The 24,824-nt window shown below is 38.8% G+C and overlaps 2 protein-coding genes across 2 annotated transcripts in view; one reads left to right on the top strand and one right to left on the bottom strand.

Annotated features, from left to right (window-relative positions):
- Window positions 1–1,835: 1,835 nt before the first annotated feature.
- On the bottom strand, window positions 1,836–14,663 carry Uts2b (urotensin 2B). The gene is made up of 5 exons (XM_055624904.1): window positions 14,561–14,663; window positions 10,512–10,610; window positions 8,861–8,904; window positions 7,294–7,381; window positions 1,836–1,861 (listed from the first exon to the last, which is right to left on the bottom strand). The coding sequence occupies exons 1-5, from the start codon at window positions 14,661–14,663 to the stop codon at window positions 1,836–1,838; spliced, it is 360 nt and encodes a 119-aa protein (XP_055480879.1).
- A 5,215-nt stretch (window positions 14,664–19,878) lies between these two features.
- Ccdc50 (coiled-coil domain containing 50) overlaps window positions 19,879–24,824 on the top strand; it is a 69,988-nt gene continuing 65,042 nt past the window's right edge. Inside the window, exon 1 of the mRNA XM_055624893.1 lies at window positions 19,879–20,205. Coding sequence (XP_055480868.1) covers window positions 20,157–20,205 — 49 coding nt within the window. The 5' untranslated portion in view covers window positions 19,879–20,156. The remainder of the gene's footprint in view (window positions 20,206–24,824) is intronic.

Raw genomic sequence — 24,824 nt, forward strand, 5'->3', positions numbered from 1 at the left:
GTCTTAAAATTTACACAACACAAAATCTATCAAATTGTGTACTTTTAATCTTCACATTATTTGGGAAATTAAATTTCTTAATTTATTAAAAACTGAATTGAATCTTCTAAAGCACAGCAGTGTCATTCTGTTTGATGCCTAAGTTTCAATGCACCTGGAATATTATCCAACTCTTCCAAAATAAATAAATGAAGGATGAGGGAGGAACGCAGAAGTTTTAATCTTTTTTTTAATAGCATTGGGATTGTGCTCACAAATCTTGTAATACATAGAGCTTCCAATTCTTGTCACCTCATGTTTAGTCGTGTGTGTTTGTGTAGCTCCCGAAGGGCACACTAGCATGTAGTTAAGCTGGTTGCTTCACTTTCTCCTTGCTTTCCTTTTTATTTAATGGGAGATCTAGTTTTAATCCAATCTGTTATCTATATTTCCAGATTTTTTAAAGCTTTTAAGTAGACAATACCATTTATAGGTAAATTTTATGCCTAAATATTTAGTTAACAGACACTGAAATTTATTATCTGCAAGCTCATTCCACAGCAGCTGTGGCTAGAATAAGAGCCTTGTGGTCAGAGGAGCATCATCTGTGCCCTGTGGCTTGTCCTTCCTGACAGGTGAAGGAAAGAGGCATCCTCTGTGGTCTCAAAGCGGGGAAGTCATGTCTCAAAGACTTGAAACGTGTGGATCTTGTTCTGGTTTTCATCTGTCAGAGGAAAGGTTGTTTGTTTATTTGTTTGTTTGTTTAGAATAAAATACCAGCCATTTGTCTTTGCCTAATGGGCTGTAAACCACCAGCCTAACTTAGTGCACAAACACACCGACTCATTAAATACCGCACAATTAGTAGTACGTAGACAAAAATGCACTTCTCAGTATTATAAAGAAAAAAGAATGGATGTGACCCGCATCCCAGCGCAGTCATTCATATTTCTTAATTATGAAGTTACTTTGAGAATGCCTCTGTGCCAGAATGGATGTCAGACAAGAGTAAGCTCAAACTCTGAGCCTTGAATTCATTTAGCAGGCTTGTTCATCTATAAGAAACAAACAAACAAAACAAAACAATGTAGTGATGGGAAATTAAAACTAAATAAGGAAAAGCCTATGCGTTCTGAACTCAGAGTCTCACCTGTTCGACTAGGCATACAGAGTTACAAAGAGTTCCTGGTGCTCTGCAGGAAGCATATGTAATGAATAAGAATCCCAAAGCAAGTCATTTTATTAACCTTTTCTTCATACTATTTTTGAGAAATCCAGTATTACTGTCTTCTATACTTAGGTAAGCTAAGTATCTCTGTTCCTTAGTGGTGTATTCATTCTTATAATTCTCAGTGGCCAACTGTCCTAATTAATACAGAAGAAGCACAATGATAAAAATGAGAAGGAAGCACCATGCATATTTTCCACGTGAATTGAGACAATATCATTTATTTTAACATTCTAAGATGCTTTTTCAACATATTTTTTTATTGACAGCCAACAACAGTACATTGAGAGAGAGAGAGAGAGAGAGAGAGAGAGAGAGAGAGAGAGAGAAAGAGAGACAATGGACTTCTACAAAGCATACAATAGATAAAAAAAAAAAAAACCTCTCCCAGTTTCACCTCTAAAGTCATTTTAATGGAGAGTTCCATCCAAGAGGTCACCAGGTGTCAATCTTCACCACACGAGCATTAATCAAACCGTAACCCAGGTGGCAGAAGTTTAACAAAGTGAGAAAAATGATGCAAGTACAAGGGTCAGTTTCTTAACACTTGAAACAAATGTAAACTTTAAGCAGAATATACGTATATAATTTTTCTAGTGTTCTTTCCTTTTGTATATTCAGAGAGGACTCAGACACAGTATTTCCAAAAGCAAGCTAAAAAAGAAAACAAAGCACGTTATTAAAAGGATTATTTTTCAGTCTTCCATTTGCATAAAATAATCTATGTGCTCAAGGAAGAGTCAGAAACAATTTAAAAAAATTTTGTTCAATATGGTAGTTGCTAGATTTATGTGGACTTAAAATTAAATAAGCTAATTGTAGTATTTAGCCATAGGTCTTCGCTGTACTGGCTAGAAATATGTGACGTTCACAATAACACCTTGAGGCCAGTGACTATCAGAATGGGCAGTGTAAATCAGAAAATGGTCCCACTGTGAAAGTTCTGTGGGGCACACTCTTGCATTATGGTGTATGTTACTACAATCCAAGAACCTCAGGAGCTGATCTGGAGACTCACACTTCTATTTCACGTTTTGTATAACAGCAAGGCTAAGGAGGACATAGTATAAGTAAAAGGGGGAGCTACATGATGTTCTACTTATTAAGGGAAGAAAATGGGAGCTTACTGATCAGTCACCTTCCAAATTACCAAATGATATTTAGGTAAGGTATTCTTCATCACACTGAGCCTTAATGTTCTGATCATTAACTTCCTTCAGACAAATAAAAACCAAATTTAGCATATTTCAGTCTTCAGACACATCAGTGAGTCATTTTAAAACTTTTCAGCAGGAAGAGCTCTCCTTCTGAAAACTTGATTTCGCTCCTGTGTAGGCAGGAGTCTATTTTCAGGTCTGAGCTGAGAACTGGCCCTTTAATCCATTCTTCCTTTAATAGAGTGTTATGGAAAGTCCTCGTCACCGTGCAGTTTGTTCCTTTAGATATCTTTGGATATCTCTGTCTGGCACAAAAATACAACGAACACAGAGCCAAGACTTACATCACATGAGCAGTGCAGTTAAGTCTGAAATGGAATACAGTTTGGGGAAATATTTTGGGCCTGGTTGAAAGGGACTACCATCAGTGGCACTACGAATACAGTCAGCTCTTTTCATGCAAATCATCTCTCAGCTTCATGAAGTGAACTCCCTTCCAGCTTAACTGCTGCTGGCCCTTGAGGTCTGTTCAGTGCTGAGCACCGTTGCTTATAGCAGCTCTCAGCTGGCTATATTCGATTTGTTAAGAAAATTATTTCAGTAATTGAAAATTCTTACTGTCTTCAGCAAGATTTGGGCGTCTATTTCACCTTCTTACATGGCTGCTCATAATGACTACTTTTTAGATATACCCATCCTACTGACTTCATGAAGAATGTGTATTTTTTCATGAGCTAAGCTTGCCATCTACTCCATGTAGTCATCACTACAACACCCTCTTGTTTGCTAGCACATAGGAGCATGCCTTCATATCTCTGCTTAAAAACAAAAGACTTTACTGGATGCTAAAATCACCACAAAAAAAAAAGTGTTCTTCAAAAGAGCTGTCTATACACGTAGAACTCTATGTGTAGCTGGCTTTCCAGCTGGCACAGCCTAACTGGAAAACTCACGCAGCATTATGAGGCATTGTCTCAAAAAATATGGTTGACAGTGTCTAAAGAACACCTGAGATTATCCTCTGGCCTCTACACAAACTGTTGTATGCACTTGTGTTCATATACACACATGAATTCATATACACTCAAGACAATGGATGTTGTCTGTGTTTCCAATTGTTTAATCATAACCCTTTCCGTAAAGAGTTGGCCCACTTGCGATGACCTTTTTGTTTCTGTATTCATCTGGAAGGGCTTGGCTTTCACCTTACTGGCGCTATCATAATTCAGATGCAGTGAAGTGTCTTAAAGTTTGTTTGTACTTGGCTTCCATGAATTTTGTTCTGTGCTGCTTCCTTCCTTAGCATCTGCTTCTGATCAACCCTTGTTGCTTATTTTCTCTCATTTTCACAACATCTGCTCTTTAACTGGCATGAAAGTTAGTTCTTGAATAGCATCTCTCTACAGTATCACTCCACGGATGATCTCATCAAAATTCCAGATGTGAATTCATCGATAAATGTCAAATTTATACTTTCTATCTGAATTGCTTTCCTAAGTTTCAGATTCATCTATTCACTACCAGCACACCTTTGTTATCCATGACATAAGTCAAAATATCAGTACATGGACAGGGTTTATAACTATCCATTATGCTCCCTGATATCCTCAACTTCACACAACCTCATTCCATTAAAATCGGGGTCACTCAAAAAGTTCTAGAAGGAAAAGTCCTTTTGCCCTCTTTTTCCCTTATTTACCCTGTATGAGGACACTGGACACTGTGTCCCAGATAGTGTATTGACAAAGCTCTCTGTCTGGGTGCCAAACACTACCAATTAAGCTGCCTTAATCCAACTTTTTAAATAAGCCTTTTGTGTTGGAGAAAGTTTTGATTTACAGAAAAGTTGGAAATCACTACAGAGAAATTATGTATGTCCCTTTGGTTATCATCAATGAAACAAAAACAACAACCAAAAAATGTTGGGTGAAAAAAAAAAAAAAAAAGAGGAGCGGGGACAAATTTTTGTTCGTGGATGGAAGGACTGTAAATTAGCCTACTTCTTATGGAAATCATTGTGGGGCTTCCTCAAAAAAAATTATAAGTCAGAGCTGTAGACATGGCTTAGCGATTAAGAGCACTGCTCTTAAAAAAAAAAAATAGCTGTGCCTATACTGGGTAGCTTACAACCATGTTTACATCCAGACCTTAGAGATTTGATGCCTGCTTATATACTGCAGATGCCTGCAGTATCCTGCAGATACACAGAGAGACTCAAACATATCCATATTATTTAAAAGTTTTGAGGTAGTCATTCTGTGGATCAAATTATGTACTTGTTTAATTTCTCTCTCACACACACACTCATCCACATACACTTTTGGAAGGTAGTAGGAGAAAACGAGTGAAGCACAAAAGAAAATACAAAGTTGTGCTTAGCCATAAATGCAAAAATTCTATCATTCCCATGTAAATGAATGACACTGGAGATGATCATTTTAAGTGAAATAAACAGATTTTAAAATTGCATCAAATAGCAGCTGGAATAAAGAGCTCAGTGGAAAATCAAATGAAGAATGTGGAGTTTAAGGACTATTTCAACAGCATTCTACAAAGTTGGTATAAGCTGTGGATGACAATTAAAAAAATAACTAAAATATTTAAGAAAATTAAATATTTGAGTATAAAAATAATTGATAAGCTTTCTTGGTTTCTTTTTTAGTCTTTTTAAAAATATTTATTTATCTATCATCTATCTATCTATCTGTTTATTTATTTGTTACAATTTGTTTACTTCGTATCCCCTCTGTTACTCCCTCCCTTGTCTCCTCCCAGTCCCATCCACCCTCCCTCTTCTCCCCCTATCTCTCTCCCCTATTCCACAGATAGGGGAGGAACTCCTCCCCTTCTATCTGATCCTAGCTTATCATGTCTTATCAAGGCTGACTGCATCATCTTCCTCTGTGGTCTAGCAAGGCTGCACCCCTCAGGGGGAGATGATCGAAGAGACAGCCCTGTGTTCATGTCAGAGACAGACCCTGTACACCTTACTAGGAAGCCTATTTGGAGACTGAGCAGCCAATGGGCTTTCTTTGAACAGCGGGTCTAGGTCCTCTCCATGCATAGTCCTTACTTGGAGTATTGGTCTCTGTAGGTGTCCCTGGGCCCAGGTGTTTGGGCTCTGCTGTTCTCCTTGTAAAGTTCCTTCCAGATCTTTCTATCTTCCTTTGCTATTATTTTGTTTGTTTGTTTGTTTGTTTGTTTTGTTCTCTTTTCTTTTCACTAAAAAAGGAACCTTGACCCTTTAGATGAAAACTGTCTCTGGTCGTTTAAGACAAAAGAAAACTTGTACCTCCAGCTGTAAGAGTTAGAAGAGAGTCAGAAATATTTAAGATTATTATATATTTTATAAATGTTTAATAATGTTTTCTCAAGGAAATATCCTAAGTAAGACATATGTCCACGGTTAAGAATGAAAAATCAAAAATATCTGGAAGGGTAAAACAATACAATAGACAGAGAAATCCTAGAAACCACCAATTCCTAGGAGAACCCACCTGTCATTCTCAGAGTTAGGGCATGCCCTCAATAGCTGGTCAGCAAAATTTCAGAACGGCTAAGGATATCACTCCAGATGTCTCTGTCTTCTCTTCTCCTTCTTGAAGGAGATAAGCGATTGTACTTATTTCCCTGTTCCTCTCGCAATGATTGTGATTGTGTGGGGTAAATAATCTGGCTTTTTATTCTGTGTTGCCACACTGATCCTGATGGGACATGCCCAGGATAATTAGTCATTTATCCCTTAGGTCACTGAGGTTGGGGTTGTGCAGTCCCTTCAGGAATGGAATGAGTATAGTATAGTACACATATATATTAAAAAGCAAAGGATCTGGTGGAGTGCTAACTACATACTATGTGGACGTCCTGATAGGCACTATTTTGACTTGTCAGTATGTTGGGGCAGCCCGTGACTAATCCTTCTAGTAGTAGGAGGAAGTATAACTTTGGAACTGAAGCAGTTCATAACCTGAATGTTGCTTCTGGGCTCTGTATTTGCCACGAGCATCCTGGAAGCAGTTAAAATAGTCTAGGTGATATAGTGGCAAAACATAAAGATGCAGAGCTATATGCTTTGAACACAGCTATACTAAGTGTCTGAGACATGAATTAACACTAAATTCACAGCAGAGTTTAAGTTACACTAATGGAAAGTCCAACCAATCTGTATTTCTACCTTTCTTCAACATTTCTCCTCTTCTCTGCTTTCTCCTCCTTAAATATAAGGAGGACATACAAGGCTTGACAAATGTAAATTAGCCTATTTCCTACTTTCTCAGAAAGTTTTTAATACTATTTTCTTTTCATTAGTAATATTGTAACTAAATGCTTTTACTGTAGTTATAGATAAATTGGGGTGGTGATAAGAAAAGTCAAATTCACCTTAATAAATTCACATCCCTAATAAACTGGAAAAACACATAGGATATTTACTTTTTCAAAAATCAGAACCAAGTTGGCAAGAAACAAGGAAATCCTGGGAGAGCTATGGAAACCCAGTGATTCAAAAGAATAAATTTCATAAGATTACATGTTCGAGTCAAATCTTTGTTCATAACAAATATTGTAGCAACGGAGCTTCTATTTATGTAAAGAGAAATTAACTTGTTTCAAACTTGGTTATTTCTACTTCCATTCTCCTAGATTTAATTGTTAGGCCAAAATAAGAAGAGTAGATGAGAGTTTTAATCACTAAGGACTTTTTTCATTTAAACCTGAAAAGTATGACCTAGTTACACACTGTTGCTGCTATTACAGGATCAGGTACATCTGTACTGGGACACTACCATTAGACTCTTTTCCTTAAAATAAATCTCTGACCTTTATCTCAACCAGAGGCCAAAAAATTGCCATTATTATGTCTTTATTCAGAGAGATTTTTACCAAAACAGTTTTTTGGAAGTCAATTTTACAAGTAAAATAAAAGCTCACCTCGTTTATTAGGTTGGGAAGGGGATAGCTTCTCTATAGCGTTGGATAGCTCAGCGTTCTTTGCTTCCATAGTCCATTCTTTCCGCTTCTTTAGTTATGAGAAATCAAAGAATAGGAAGATGAAAAGAAAGAAAGAAAAAGATTTAGAAACAGGGAGGAAAAAAAAAAGAAAAGTTATGAGAAAAAAATTAAGCAAGAATAAATTAAAAAAAAAAAAGGCCCTAAGACTGGCATTCAGGGGTTGTGTGGAATAAGCATGAGAGTTAAACCAACATTGAAAAGAAAGAGGTTGGAGTCATGTGAATAATAATGGCTTCCATAGGTGCATATATTTGAAAGTTTGCTTCCCAACTGGTGGACTGTTTAAGGAGGATTAGGAGGTGTGGCTTTGTTGGAGAAGGTATGTCACTAGGGATAGACTTTGAGGTTTCAAAAGCTCATGTGAGTCCCAGTCTCACCCTGTCTGCCTGCTGTTTATAGCCCAGAAGTGAGCTATCAGCTCCTGCCACAGCACCATGCCTGCCTGCCTGCTACAATGTTCCTTGACATGGTGTTCAAGGACTCACCCTCATATATTATAAGCAAATTCCCAATTAAATGCTTCCTTTTATAAGTTGCCTTGGCCATGGTATCTTTTCCCAGCAATAGAACTGTACCTAAGACACACTTTGTTAATAAATCAAGTCAGCCTGGGTATAGCCTAGGTAGCTAGACTTAACATGATGTGCCTCATATGATCAGTCCCCTCCAAAAAAATTCCAGAGAACTGTGTGATTGCTCAACTTCCAGGAGTCCTTTTCCTTTCCAGGAGAAAGAAACAAATTTCAGGCCCTACAGTTTTCACTCAGCATTTCAACCCAACCTTAATATTTAGCAAGCTTTCCAAATACTGAATACCTACAAACCAACTCTACCAATGTAGGGTTGGATTCCACATTGCCTGTCCATCATGTTCTTGCTCCTCAGAAGAGTAAGATGGGCCTAATTCTGTTTCCAAATGGCCAGCCTGTTTGTATAATAATGGAGCAGCACCAAGTTAACTGGAAGAAGTTGAGAAATAGTATGATGCATACATTAAAATGCTTTGTATGAGCTATTAAGGAGCAGAGAAAATAAAGCTGGTGGAGAAGACAGAGCTCACTGTCAAGATGGCAGAACTCAGTCTCTACAAGCAGCTCCTTGAGGCCAAGTGGCTGTACTCACTCACATGTTTCCTTTTCTGAAACCATGTATCTTCTACTAGCATGAAATAGAATTCCAATATTTAAAAAGTATAACTTCAGAAAACACCAACTTATAACTTCTGATTTTACAGACGACAAGTTCAGAGAATCTTATTTATCACACCGTCCCATGGTAAGGTCACTGGTGTCATCACATTTGCTGTAGTGTGTGTGTGATTTTTGTCTCAGTATAATTTGTTTCCTGTTCCTTAGAGAATTACTTTATTCTTTCTCTAGCAGAAATAGAAGTTTCACATTGTAATATTTATACTTTTTGAAAAAATAAGGTGTCAAAGATTTATCTAATAATAGTTCTTAAAATCTAGCATGGAACTATTTTGAACTCTCACCTGTTTAAGTTCCTCCAATTTGCTAGGCAGATCTACACCTGTAAGAGACATTTGTCAAGTGAAAAACAAACCATTTTAATTCACTTAAGATATGCACTTATGCTCTTAGTAGAAGGCAGAGATCTTTGTTATATGATCTGAGGTTCTCCTCTTACTCCTAACACCAAATACTAAACGTATTTCTAATGTTTATAGTAACGAATTATAATAATCTATATCATAAAAAGTACCTATGACCCTCAGTAAGCACAAAGTTTTTTTAAGTATAACATAGTTCTATTATGAAGTATTATTTATGCACAAATCATAATATTTTACTGAGCTAGAAAAATTATCATGAGGCAATATAAAATGGAAGAGATAAAAATTCTTCATAAAATCCAAAGAAAAAGAAAAATTTCAAAAGCTCTAAGTTTTATTACTCGGGTATGAATTTTTCTCCATTCTATACTTTTAATTACTTTTCAAATAAAAATAAATTTTAATTATGCGATGTTTGCATCATCTTGCTTTTTAAAGTATTAATATTTTTGAGGGTTTTGTGTTTGTTTGTTTTACAAGTTATGAAAAAAAGCTGGAGCCATGGACTTAGGCACAAGGTCTGCCACTGGGACGCATCCCCACTCCTAATGTAGTTTTTTTTTTTAACTAATATTTTATCCAACGAATATAAACTTTAAAAACGCATCAGATGATGTCTGAGAAGGAACCACTCTGTCAGTCGTCACACTCTCTCTTGGGTTGTCCTCACTATATTTAGGGCAGAATATTGACAATTTATGAGGTCATATCTTCTTCCTCAAAGGACTGTTGTGTCCCAGTTGATGCAGCCCGGATGGTCAACTTGTTGTCTCTGCCTCCATTTCAGAGAGTAAAGGAACACAACAGAAAATTGCCAGGCCACTGTGATGTGACTTGATGTGCTTGGGTAGGTTGGTGTGGGGTCCCCTTTTCTGAGGGAAGGGAGATAAGGGAAAGAGAGAGGGAGGGGGTTACCACTGGGATGTAAAGTGAATAAATATTTTTTTTTAACTGCAGTTAGTTGGTGAAATTCCTAGTGGAAACCTATCAACAGAATATTTTTGAAATGTCTGATGTAGAAAATACTACCTATTTTATCGAGAGTCAAAAATATAAGAGAGTAAGATGACATCAGCACTTACCAACTCGTTCACACTTCTCATATAAAATAAAATGTGTTTTTATTATTTTAAATGACTCTGTGACTTTTATCATGAATGTATAACGGTGATCTTTACTTAAGGCTTCTAGATAACATCTAAGGCCCATTGAAGTCATGGACCTGGGAGGAGAGCCTACGGACTCACATTTTACTAACCTGGCAGAATGGCTAACTACATTCTAAATATTTGTCCTTACACCCAAAGATAAGTGTAGTCCTCGCTCCTTGACAAGGAAACTTCTATTTGCAACAGGCAGAGAAAACTCCAGAAAACCACAACCAATCAAAATGTGGTTTGTGGAGCCCAGTGTAGATAGATATGTCTACAAAACATGCCCACACCTAAGCCTTGGGGGATTAAAGGAGGCAGAAGGATTGTAAGAGCCAGAGGATCTCAGATTATCAGTGAAACTGCTATTGTTTTGTTTTTGACAGACATGGTATGCCTTGTTCTTGACTTACCAGTGTGGGAGGGTCTCTGGAAACCAGGGTTTCGGTTCAGCAGAGCCTGCGGCAGTTTCTTGTAAGCGGTACTTTCTTTAGCTGGAAACAACTCATATCCTGTAACAATCAAATGTCAACATGTTTTATGAGTCACTGAATATGCTTCTAGGCCATTGGGATTTGCAGTCAACTCTTGATGCATATATTCACCATTGTCAGAGGAAGAGAGGTGTATACGGCCCAAAAGACAGGCCATTCTGAAACTTATCGGATAAGTGCCATCATCCTGAGAGAGTGGGACAGACATGAACCTGAAAAAGTAGTGGCATGGGAGAATAACTTTACTTTTATTTTTGTGGGTTTATTTTTTTTAATCATCTGCAGCTGCTTTTGAACATATGAAGTAAAGATTAAAAATTGGTTTTTGAGAGAAAAGAGTAACACTTCATTCTGTGATTTTTTGATAAGTTTTATTTAAATATGAGACTATCTGTGTTACTAGGTTCACTTTAAAGACCTTGAGGAAGAGCTAGAATGCTTTCTATTTATCCGTCTACTTCTTTCCATTGTCCTTGATTTACCCCACAGGCATTTAGGGCTTAGTTCTCCACATGTCTCAGCATTATAAAATGTTTATATTCTGGGACAACATACTTCATTCAATCTGTGAAGTATGAGTATTCAAAAACATTTTGATTAACAATGATGCCTTTAGAATAACAATTAGTATAATACAATGAACTTAAATGAAGGCCTAAAAGAAATGAAAAGTTGATTCTTATACCATATACAGTCCATTTCCCTTCCCCATCTCCTCTCTCTCATTGTTACTGCATGGACAGGAAGTAGGTTAATGAGGGTTGTCTACAATAGATGTGTTATCTAAGCTGACCTCAGTGGTTAAAAGTGAAGTTTACTATAATAGTTTCAGCAAAGAAAATGGCTCAGAACCTGACTAAATTATCTTCTTTTTATAAAAAAAAAAAAAAAAATGCCCTGTAGTCATTTATTTATAGAAGAGTTGTACTTAAAACCCTTTACATTTTTCTTTTTCTGTCTTTCTCTCTCTTCTCTCTCTCTCTCTCTCTCTCTCTCTCTCTTTTTACAATTTTAATCTGGATTGAAGCCCCCTCCCTCAATTCCTCCAGTCCTACTCTCCTTCCCTCTTCTCCCCTATCTCCTTCCCCGAATCCACTGAAAGGGGGAGTTCTCCTCCTCTGCCATCTGCTCCTAACTTATCAAGTCTCATCAGGACTGCATGGATCCTCTTCCTCTGTGGCCTGAGAAGGTGGCATCGGCAATGGCAAGTGATCAAAGAGCAGGGAACTGAGTTCATGACAGAGGCAGCCCCTGCTCTCCTTACTTGGGAACCCACATGGAGACTGAAGTGCCAATTGGCAACATCTGAACAGGGTTTCTAGGTCCTCCCCATGCATGGTCCTTGATTGGTGCATCAGTCTCTGCAGGATCACCTGGGCTCGTATATTTAGCTTTGTTGAGGTCCTTGTGGGGGTCCCTGTTCCCTTTGTGTTCTATCCTTACCCTCCCCCCCCCCGCTGCTTAAACACAAACACACACATATTTAAAAATTAGTAAAAATAAATTTAAAAAAATTAAAAAAAAAAAAGAATTACACTGTTTTGCTCTTACTCCTTGGGTGGGGAGCTACATTTTAAATCACATTCTGTGTTTGTAAGTAGAACATTTTCCAAATTGATACAGATCAATTGCTTTCACCTGTTTTGTTTCCAATGATACTGTCTATATAATGTTTGCTCTCAGACATTCTTTCCCGCTTAGAACAAGCACCATTTACAAGAATCTCTCAAGAAAGGGAGTTTGGAAAGATTTTTTAAAAAGCATTATATCTAAAGAAATTAAGATGATAACTGGGAAAAATATGAAAATGATCATGTTTCTGTTCTTGTCTCCATTTTTAACTTGTAAGTTGTAGCTAAAAGCCTTAAGAGAAAAATAAAAAATAAAAAGAACTTGTTCCTTTAACAAACTTCCATGTTAATCATTGAGCAGGGTTACCATCGACTAAGAAAATAGCTGCGTACTAAACATCTGAATTTGAGGAGTCTTTGTCACAAAGGGAGATAAACTGCTCAGCTGGGAGAGAGTGAGTGATAGAGGCACAGAAAATACTGGTCCGTGTCCACTCAAGGGGCTCAGGTCAAACCAGCAGCTCTCTTCTTGCTCACAAGAATGTGTGAAGCTCATAATCAAGAGAAACAAGAAAATTCTACCAGACAAAATTCTAGAAACTTGCCAGATAATAACACAACCAAGATAGCCCATAGTCTTCTTGGCTATGTTTTCCTTTTCTGTTCTTCTGCTCAACTGTTTTCCAGTTTCACACTTTTTGCTAAAGCATGCTTTAAATTTTTGAATAAAAATGAATGAAAGCTAGTAGCACTGCGCTAGTTGTAATGGATATTTAATATTTATAGGGAAAATCTTATTTAATTCTTGAAATATTTAGAACAGAAAAAAAGCTCTACTTAAAAGTTAATCATTTTCAGTATGTTCAATGATTCTGAGATGGAGGAGAGTCTGAGAGAGAAGTCCCCCCTCCCAACACACACACTATGCTTGCTAGAGATATAGGCAAGGCAAGTCACCTTGTGGAATCCTAAGGATAGAGGTGTGGTTTATCAATCTTACCGATGCTATAGAGTCATATATGTGTGTTTATATTTCACAGATTTGTGAAGCCAGAGTTATAATAACCAGTGACACATATGACTGCTGCAAATTCTGCAACAGATCACATTTTTTCTCACATGCTTATGCTATGCCAGAACCACCAGAAATCTTATTTTGCAAAGAGAGCAGTAGAGACCTACAAATGACGTGATTTGGATGGAGACAACAAAATATGAGTGCCATCAACAGAATACAGAATGTATAAGTCCCACCCTTGAGTTTGCTTTTCTGATGGTATTTAGTTGTCAATAAGAAAATGATTAATAAGTATGCTTTATAAATTTCCTTTCTACAGCCAAACATAGCAGGCTTTTAAAACCAGTTATGTTTCATTGGCTTATAAAATCACATTAGGGGTAGCAAAGTACAGTAAAGGTGGATTAGATCCATATGGGAGAAACTTGATCCCTTTTCTAACCTTAATGTCACATGATGTTTGTTAAATTCCCTCTGACTTCCGCCTGTATATGATAAAAATCTAGCTCCATCCTGTAGATTAGATAAAGGAAGGAAAATCCCACAGTTTCAAGCCTAGAAGGAATATTGTTTTAAGAGCAGTATTTTAAGTTATTACTTTTAAAACAAGAAAGCTTACAAAAGTTTTGGAATGTAACTTGTTTGCCTAATAAATCAACACTACTTGCAGGTGGACCAGGTCACAGAGAAGGGGTTATTTGCACACATTGCAGTAACATTTTCCAAGTTTTTGTTACAAGGTGATACCCACCTAACTTTTCTTGCAGCAGTTTTACAACGGTATATTCTTATAGATGCCACAGTTATATTATTTGCTTAGTGTGCATACTATATATTTGGTGACACACATAAACTCAGCTAATACTTAATCCCAGTGTTTGCACCCACCTACAACCCCCCCCAGCTTGCCGTCCTCTCAGCTCTTAAAAGCACATCTGTTATCTTCTACTTTCTCTGAGATGTGCTTTTCATGAGCACTGAGATAATAATCTTGTATGACAGAAGCCTTTTTTATCTTTCTCCAAGGTACTTCCAGAATGTGACTGACTCTACAGCTCCTTACACATTTTAAACCTCTGACCATATATTGCAAATGTAAAATAAATGCCTGCCATTAGAAAAAAAAATAAAGCTGAAGTTAATACTACATTGGGCAAATTTGGCATGATTTACCAAATCTCTGAGAAGAAAAGCTTCACAGAGCACCTTCAATTCAGAATAGCAACTACTTAAGGAGGGTTCGTTGATGAATTTATATTAACTGCCTTACAAAGATATTTCGGTAATGGGAGAAAAATAAGCGAAACAAGCAGAAAGACAAGGATTACTTGTCTTTCTGTACACCTGTACAACTTTAGATTCATTACTCACCCACATACCTGAGAGCCACATCTGTGGCTGACCATTCACACACTTTAAAAGGTCCATCACAGACAAGAGAGCCAGGAGTTCAAAGCAGAGAGAGGTCGAGAAGAGTTTCATATTAAAAATCTCCTGTGTCAACAGAGAAGCTAAAATTTCAAACCACAACAGATATTTTAGTGGCTGTAGAGCGTAGCAGAGCCTGCCTTTTAGAGGCGAGTGTGTTTCAGTTATGAGTCTCCTAGATAAGGGGAGAATTTTACAGAATGTAATGCATCTTGTCAACATGATTCACTCTCTGGAGAAGGGACAGATTGGCTACAGGGTCAATGGCAGAAAGAACCAGATCGATATTGCTTGTATCTGCCCATTTATTCCTACACATGCTCACACAGTCTAACACATGCATAAGCCCAAAGCAGTTATTCAGAAAATAGAATGTATATGTTGAACTTCTGTAAACTTCTGTTTATTTTCCTTGCTACAGGATTAGTTGTCCTGAAATCCTAATGATGTTCAGGTTGAGAACATAGGAAGATGGTAAAAGTTGGACCAATTTCACTAATTTAGAGCCAAGTGGTTATATTCTTAATAGTAACATAACCATCATCACATTCTTAACCGACAATAAGGATGAAAGTTGGAAAGAGCTTGGGTTAAAAAGCAGTGCTGCGCTAGAGAAAGATGGGTCCATTCTGCTACATGCAGCACTTTCTTAAATGAAGGCTCAATTTAATTAATTCAAAGTTGGCAAATGTCCCATCAATTACTCTCTTTAATACTTGCCTTAATTGAGATGGTTTTATTTTAAGTCAGAGTATTTCATTATATCCTGAATGCAGATTTAATGGCCCTAGAGATGCTGTAATGACCTCTAGTCTTGTATTTGCTTCTCCTAAGGGACTGAGGACATATCAGCTCTACAGCAGACTCTGTTGTAAGCGTGCAAAGTACACACAGGATTTAAAAGGGGTATACACCAAAATTTTGTTACCCAGTTCCTTTGTTATTTTCCTAAATAAATCTAAGCTACTCATTTGGATCTCCATGCATGTTCTTCCACTGGTTCATGTTCCAGTTCTAATCTTGACATGCTTCTGGCTGGCTGATGTCCTTTGTTCTCTGCCCACTTTCCCTGCTCATTTCAAAAGACTGATATGCCACCCACTCCAAGATTTTAATGTCTTTGTTCTTTCATCTGGGTCTGAGTTGTGACATTTCTTTCACCCTTTGGACTGTGTCTCATAGTCTCTTCCCCTTTTATTTATTGTATGTCTGTCTCTACTTGCAAACTGGAAAGATTTCCAGAGACATTCTAGCCATTTTTGTCCTTGGATTAAAGTTTTCAATGAATTAAAGAAAAAACAAGGGAGAACATCATGCTTGTTGTGGGAACAAACGATTGCATTTCCGGGTAGTTGAAAAGAAAAAAAAAAATGGAATAATAACCCCAGATTTAGAGCAGATAGAGCGTCCGTGTGAGTCACTGACGGCAAGCCCAACCATGCACAGGGTTTTCAAATATTCTATGCTAAAAAAAATTGGATAGGGAACCTTGTTCCTTTTTATTACTTTATCTATTAAAAGCAGCTGATTCTTTAAAGAATAGGCACAACTTTAACTTTTTAATTTGTTTGTTTCCATTGTCCTTCTGGCCAGAAATGTGGATGGTTTTAATGGAAGCAAACCCATGGCCTTTTGAATATCTCACCGAATTAGTCATCTTCTAGGCAGGAAACATGTTATGATCAACACAATTTAACTGAAAGGCACACAACTGAAAGACTTTTTGCAGGGATGTTGGCAGGACTGAGGCAACTAGCAGCAGAGAGAAGCCATTCCACCCAAGTGCTGCAGGGGCATTGGAAGGAAATGTGACCATTAGAGACCCAGGCCAGTTTGAAGCCATAAAAAAGGAAGCCTGTCGGGCTCTGTGCTGATTATATCTGTCACCCTCACCCTCAGGCTCAACCTACAAGGCCATTCCTTAAATCCTTTTTATTAATCTCAGACCACATAGGATACAGCCCCCATTTCCCATTTCACCATCTCCCATTTCACCAGGGAACTGGTACACAGTAATTGGTAAGTCCTAACCTAGCTTGAGTCCCTTCTGCTCCATGGGGAGTTTCCAAAAACAAATTCAAACAAAACAACCTCCCCCCAAACTGAAGAAGCAATCCTCCTTTTCCCTTTTTATTCCCCCATTGCATAACAGGCTAACTGTGCCTTTCTGCCCTTTTGCCTAATGGGTAAAACCATTTCTGTGCCAGGCCTGCTGGGTTTCTTTTGGCTGCTGGGTTTTATAATCATTATTTAGACTGAGGTATCCATGCTGCTGCCTTTCTTACCTACCTAATGAGAGTCCTCATTTTGCTTTAAATTTTTGGTGTCTATATCTTTCAATGGCTAAGTGGGCTTACTTTTTCCTGAATTAAACAGATTTCAAATGGTTATAAATACTTTTAATATTAATCTAATTTTTGACCTACTCAAAATCTGCTTAGCTGTGTTCAAATCCCTCCTTCCTCTCCCCTTTTATAGCATACCTTATCATATGGGAGCAGCTATGACCTTTACTTTTCTAATTAAAAACAACTCAGTCTTTTTCTTACCCCTGCCTCAATACTGAGGACCTTATATGGTTTTTTGTTTTGTTTTTTGTTTGTTTGTTTGTTTGTTTGGTGTGGTCCAGGACTATCTCTGCTGCTAGGCCAATGGACTGGAAGATAAATATTACCATTTATTCTCCCCAAATCACACTGAGTAAGAGTAAATATTTCTACAACTACAAACTGAGCCCAAACTAAAAGAAAAAAGCTGTAGTGTTATTAGTTTCTCTTGGCCTCATCTTAGCCATATCTACAGGAGTGGTAAGGTCTTATGAATGCTTAGTACTCCCTAGACTTCACAAGGCAAATAACTAAAATAGCCAAGAATTTTAAGCCAGGTACTGGTATTGCTTGTCTTTAAGCACAGCAGAGGCAGGCTGATCTTTGAGGTCAAAGCAAGCCTGGTCTATAGTGGGAGTTCTAGGACAGACAGGGCTACATAGCAAATCACTGTCTCAAAAAAACCTAAACCAAACCAAACCAACCAACTAACCAACAACACAAACAAACAAAAGAAAGAACTTTTAATAATTCAGAACCAATTAAATTCACTTAAAGCAGTCATATTTCACAAATATCAGGTCCTAGATTTACTTGTAATTGCTTACAGCAGAGCCTGTCTACATCAGAATAAGCAAGCAAACAAACACCTTTGTTTTGAAAGTAAAAAACTTAGAACAAGTACAACAAAATCTCCAAAACACCATTAAAAACACTAGTGATTTTTCAAAAGCAAGGAATAAAATGGAGCCTTAGCTGCTGATTTTTAAAAAGATTTATTTTTAGTGTGTGTATGTGTACCACATGTATGTGTAATGTTTGCTGAAGCCAGAAGAGGGCATCACATGCCCTGGAAATAGAATTACAGACAATGGTGAGCCATCTTGTGGGTGCTGGAAACTTAACCTAGACCCTCTGCAAGAGCAACAGCTACTCTTAAAAACTAAAGCAACTTTCTGATCCTGACTGGTGAATTTTGAATAAATGTCTATGGGCCTGTGAGTTGGCTCAAAGAGCGAAGGTGTGTGCCTTTGGTCCCTGGAAACCAGTGGGAAGAAAGAGTGACCCCTTCCAAGTTGTCCTCCGTTCCATCATGGTTAGGTTTAGCATAAGGAAAAAAGAACATAATATAGATTCTGTCATTTTTCTCTTCTGATTTTTTTTTTCTCCTGGTTTGACTTAACAGGAAGCAAAAACAAGGAGCCCCAAATGATAAGTCTATGGATATCAGTCTCCCAGGATAGATCTTGGTAGGGAAGTGGAAATAATTTAGGGATAAGGAAAGAAAAGAAGAGATACTGTCATTATACATGTTCTCTCAAACTGCAGAAAATTAAAAAAAAATCCATATATGGCAGGACAATTAAAAACACCCCCAAACGTACTTGCTACATAGCTTCCTTCTTCACAATTTATGGAGTGCTCTATTACAGGGTTGTACAAACTTTTCTTGTAAAGGCTTTGGCAGTGCTTTAGACCATGAGCTTAAAGAACAATATTGAAAAGCAATCAGATTTTTAAAAATCATTTAAAATGTAGTATTTGGACAGTTATAAAGTAGTCACTCAAATTCAGTGGGCTGGGTTTGGCCTGCGGACAGCAGCTTGCCAAACTCTGATCTAAAATTTGCTGATTTCCACTTTAATTTTTTTTGCTAACCAATTTTAGTGTCAAGTTAAAACCGTATGACTTCCTCCTGAGCTCTCACACTAGGATGCTGAACTGAGACAGAGAGCCAGCTTAAGGCGGTGGCTGTAGCCACACAGCGAACTTTGACAAGACGCTGGGCTGAGATTTCCCCCCTCCTGCTAAATAAAGCAAGCGGCCCAGTTTTGCTACTGTGTTTCCATCAGAAAGTGCCCTCTTCTAGGCTTCCTCTGATTTGGGCTTATCTTCAGTTTAGTTTCATTGTCCGCTAGTGAGAGTGCCCTCCCACTCGGGAGACAGAACACTAATTTGCTACCCTGCCCTTTATGTAGCAAGCCCAGGAAAGGATTCTGCTCCACCCGATTTGATCGCACACCCACTCATTGATAAATACGCACGACTTGTGGACTAATGGACTGAAAGATAAGACCAGGGACAGCGCAAGTTGAGGACAGGAATGTTCTCCTTAGGAGGGAGAGGCAGTTCCTAAAGGAGAGTGAATGCTGTACCCTTGGGATGAAACAGGAGAGGTCGGTATTTCAGGGAAACACAAATGTAAGAATTACAGACCAATGTGGTGTGGCATGTTAGAACAGTGGGGAGTCTGGTACAAGTCTCTGTCACAATCTCCCCGCTCCCATACTGAACGTCAGCTATGGTAGACATTTACAGGTTTTTGTTGAATGAATGAATGACCCAGTTCTCCTCGATGCTTGCGAAGATTCTTTTTTCCAGAAAGGCCCAGAATTTAATTCAATGTCTTGTATTCTGGTTCCTTTTAAAAAGAGGAATAGGAAACATATACAAATGAAGTAAATATACTCAAATATTAATATAAATATATGTATATATAAATATACTCAAATATATCTCTATATCCACATCTGTTCTATCTATATACTCAAAACCTACTAACACTAGATAGAGGAGCGCCTGCTTGGCACTCAGTAAGCATTTTACACAAGTCTTAATCACAGAGCGCAGCTCAGACAGGACTTATCCCGGCGCCTGACTGGCAGGTGCAGCCTTTGGTCCGGGCCTTCAGGACACAGCTGCAGCCGGGGCTGGGCGCGGCGGGCACAAAAGCGAGGAGGAGGAGGAAGAAGAAGAGGAGGAGGAGGAGGAGGTCTGGCTCGCGCGCCTCTGTGTGCGGTGCAGCCTAGCAGCTCCCGCCCCCACCGCCGCGGCCGCCGCCGCCTTTCTGTCTCCTCTCTCCCTCCGTACTAGACTCCGGTGCATTTCCGGCCCGGGGGAATTCGGCGGTCGAGCGGGTCGGGGCGAGCGGGTGGCTGCGGCCGGCCCGCGGAGTGGGCGTGGGCCGAGGTTTCCGAGCGCCCAAGGCCGAGCCGCAGCCATGGCCGACGTGAGCGTCGATCAGTCCAAGCTGCCGGGCGTGAAGGAAGGTAGGCCGGGGCCGGCGGGTTCCGGGGCGCGGGGCGGAGCGGGAGCGCGGGGCCCGGGGCGCGAGGCTGCGCGGGGCGCGGGGCGGCGAGCTGGCCTGGCCTGCCACGGACTGCGGAAGGCCCGTGCGGCCTTGTCCTGCGCAGTGGACGCCTAGTGTAGAAATCACAGCCCAGCCGGGATGCCCAGGGACAGGGATTGGCGTTCAGAGTGGAGCCTTTGTTTTGAAACATGACCCTCTCTCTCCCTCCTCTGTTCCTCCTGCTCCTCTCTGCTGCCTTTTTTCTTTATTTTCTCCCTCTTTCCTTCTGTCTCTCCTCTCCCTTCTCCTAGGCTACTGTCTAGTTGGCTCTTTCCTCACCTTCCAAAAGGTTTAAAATTGTAGGCTTGGCATTGCTTCAAGTGGATGGTTCCCAAGCAGCTGTAAGTCCTCTCTACCCTACCCCAGTCCGCGTGCATGCATACACACACCTCTTCTTTTTTAATGAAGACCAGACTGGGGGTGAGGGGGAAGCTTGCGACCATGGACCCTGTTTCGTTTTGTTTTGTTTTGTTTTGTTTTTTTCCATGGCTCCCTTTATTGAAGTCCAGGAACATGAGGATGACTAGTACTGTCCAGGCCTAGCTAACTCCAAACAGCCTTCATCACATGCCCCTGGGCCAGCAATTTTTTTTTATTTTTTTTAATTTTAGTTGCTGGCTCATCTCATTGTCACTCTTTGGCCCTCCCATATCAGGAAGCCCTGAAGTTCCAGACTTAAGTATTGCTAAACTTAAAATGTTCAAGAGTGCTCTCGTAAAGCCAGAAGTTCTGCAGGGCCTTTGTTGTGGGTCTCATTTGTTCCACCTGGGATCTGTGGCCAACACTGTTTGGGGGGGGGGGGGGGCGTGGAAGTAAAAATACCGAGTTTTGCTTTCTTGGGACTTAGTTTCATTGCTAACTTAATGTGACTCAGATGGTCTTGCTCTCAGGCCAACGTAGAAATCCCAAGACAGCGTTTGCTTGTCTGCCTCTGCCCTAAAATTTCAAAGGAGCACAGTGGCTTGGGGGCCAGTGATTTTATGTTCAGATTGCAGTAGGCTTGGATCTACTACTTTGTTGCTAAAGAGTAATAATGGCCCCAGGCTGAGCTTTTGGTGTTAGTGTTTTTCCATCCGTTCTTGTTCCTAGCTTGACTTTGGTTATTACAGTTTTTCATTCTCTGAGACTAAGGACCTGAGCCATCAGGAAGACAGATTGGTTCTTCACCGTGAGACCTGTTCTAGAGCTTGTTTGTCTTTTGCTTTTGGATAAGGGCTTTGTGTGCAAGTATGTTGGTCTTATGTTGGAGTAAATTCGCTAGTACTCTCCTTGTTGGTGGGTATCCCAGAGAATGGAGCTCAAACAAAACCTCAGGGGCATAGCTTCAGTGCCCTCCCCAGCCTTCCATCTTGTTTCAGTGACCTGGAAAGAACCTGTGTCTATGTAAGCTTTGAAACCTTGAGGTTTTCTGATTTCTTACCAAGACATGTCTAATTTGTGCTAGTATTTTATTTCTTAAGTAGTTCCACACTTTCCATCTAAATCTGCAAGTTGTTTTTTTTTTTTTTTTTTTTTTTTTTTCCTAAACAAATTGGTTTTCATTCTGGATAGCATATGCTTGGCAGCCCTATTTATCTATTCTGATGAAGTGACATGGACATTTAGTATGGCTCTTTCATGTGTCTTTGTTAAATTAGAATTTGATACTTGCTCACTTTGAAGGAGATCAAAAGCTGTTGGGATCATTGTCCTTAACACCTAGCACCTGGCTCTAAGATCATTAAGGAGCACGATGGGTTTACTAGGCGTGCTCCCACAGTAGTGAGGTTTTGATCTGGGCTGTATTCAGGTCCAATGACTTGTATCTTTCATGTGATCCTTAATTATGGCCCAGTTACCATCTAACAGTATCTTTTCCCTAATTAAAGAGAACTCCAAGATGCCCATGAAGTAGGGCATGTCCTGCGCTGAGTGGCCCTGAAACTCACAGCTTAGCCCAAGTCATTTAGTAGCGCTTGCTTTGCTTAATATTTTGGATCAGATATTTGAATCTTTTGTAAAAAGCCATTATCTCTTGTGCTTTTCACTTTTCTTTTGAATGTAAACCTTTATGTACAGTTTACATACAGTTACATTTGACATTGTGGAATGAATTCTAAGACCAAGAAGAATGTGGGCATGCGTTTCTTCCCATTTTGCTTTCTTTAAGGAAGGTAGGGCACTTTGATATTTGCTGTATCAAAAACAAATATCAGGGTACTGGACTATCTAAAAATCTTCTTCCCTAGATTAACATTTAATGCTTGTGTGTTTGGTTTTATGGCAGTCATAGCTTCATTGGAACACCCCTTATAGCATACACAGTTGGGAAGTGTGTGTACTTTTAAAAATAACAAACTAGGAGACTAAAGAAATCTGAGTTTATACAAGTGAAAAGGGCTAAGTCAGTTAAATGTCAGTACACACCTATTTCCTAATCAAAATATATTTGGAACATCCATTTTCTCTTTAAAGGCAAATGTATCTTCTCTGTCACTCTTCTCTTTTCTTTCTGTTTAGTAGTTCTCCAAATCTTATTTTGTTTTGTTTGTGTTCTTATTGTTCAGGATGGCAAGGCTCATCATTCCTCACATCCTTAATAGTCTGCCCCCCCGCCCCGACTCCTCCTGTGCATGTGTGTAGCAACATGCTTAACATCTAAAACTCGTGCACCTGGGAGCTAGTTATTTTTAGAGTATAGACCTTGTTTTTGAAGTTATTTTATATACTAAAGGATAAAATTTAATACAGTTTTAGAAATAGCTATACAAAAAAGTCACACCTGGAAACCACTGGTTGTTTTTCAGTCTCAGACTCTCAGCTGGCATAGTGGTGTAAATTAAATTATTGGTGTAACTTCAGAACTTCAAGAGGAAGACAAAATAATGCCTGCTATGATGTTTATTCAGTAGTTCCAGAGATCCCGCACTTACACCTGCCCCTGGGCAGCTGATGTGGTATCAGCATTTGTCTGATTCCAGGGACGACTTTGCCTTTTCTTTTTTCCCTCCCAAGTTCCACAGCAAAAAACAGCAGGTTGTGCTGTTTTTAATGAGACCATGATTAGACCTCTTTGAAAAAATTTTCTCGCTTTATTCTCCTCATGTAGATTCATGGCTTTTATAGCACCAACAATTATTCAGGAAATCTTTAAATATGTGAATGAATGAATAACTGAATGGGAGCACATATTTTATATGTTCCCTTTCTGTTTTAGAAATTCTGTTTATAACATAACTTTTAGATTCATTCTCAGGCTATAGGCTTTTAAAGACACAATTTCTTTTAATTATGTATATCACGTACCAATAATGTCTCCACTGAATTTACAGTCACACACACCTCTTCTACATATACACATACATATATATTTATGTAACTATATATTAGTAGAATTCATCTAATATAAACATATAAAACATACAGAAGAAATTTTTTGCTTTACATTCTGGCTTTGAAGATGATACTAGAATAAGATTATACCAAAAATGTTATTTTCTTTACATACAAAGCAGTGTTATAATTTGGGATCTGTATGGACAGCTTTTTTTTTTTTTAATATATGTATGTTTTAAAATTTTATGTGTTTTAGTGATTAGTTTGCATGTATACCTTCACCCACCATGTGGGTGCTTGTCCTTGGGGAGCACAGAAAATGGTGTTGGAACCCCCGGAAATGGCTTTACAGATGGTTATATGCTGCCACATGGGTTCTGGGCTTACAGAGAGGGATTCTGGAAGAGCACTCAGTGCCCTTACCCTCTGACCCATCTCTGTGCCTCCAGATGCAGATTTAAAAAAAAAAAAAACAATTTGCTCCTTGCCATATAAGGTAACTCCATAATAACAGTGCCCTGGGCTACATGGCTGTGATCTTGCTTGCGATTTATAATGTGCTGAGTTGTAAAGAACCCTCCAGATTTAGCTGCCTGTGCCTGCAGTCTCAACAAGCAGGAGGGTTATAAATTTGGGGCGTTCTTCAGCTACATAGACAATTTTTAGAAACAAAACACCTTATACACGTTTACATTCATATGTGTTCTAAAAATACCTCTGGCTTAAGGAGGCAAAAGCCTGTCACTTTATTGCAGTCTGCAGACATGTAATAGTTTCTTGAATGAGTAAGTGTATTTTTTCCCCAATGGGTATGCTGTTTGTAAAATAGAAAACAACAGCACAAGCAAACAAAGCACACAAAACCCCCTCAACAGTCCTGCAGGTACAGAGAATACAATTTCCATTTAGAAAACATAAAAACTCATTGTCATTTTTAAAAAGGATAGAGTAGAAAGCACTAAAACCTACATATGCTGGCAATGTAATCCATCAAATTATGAAAATTTGGGGATCAGACAGGGGAAATGAGTAATTGTACTAAACAGGTGAAGTTGTTATTGGGATTTGCTGCTGGTTCAGTCTTCCCTCCTTTCCTACCCTTTCTCACCCTTTCTTCCTTCTGTTTTCTTGTGTAGATAGGTAAATATAACTTCTGAAGGTCTTCATTAGTGCCATCATGTTTAAAACACTGGAATGAAAATTATGAATGACAAGACTGTTTCG

This window comes from Psammomys obesus, unplaced genomic scaffold, assembly GCF_907164565.1.
Source record: "Psammomys obesus unplaced genomic scaffold, mPsaObe1.curated_primary_1811, whole genome shotgun sequence".
NCBI lineage: Eukaryota > Metazoa > Chordata > Mammalia > Rodentia > Muridae > Psammomys > Psammomys obesus.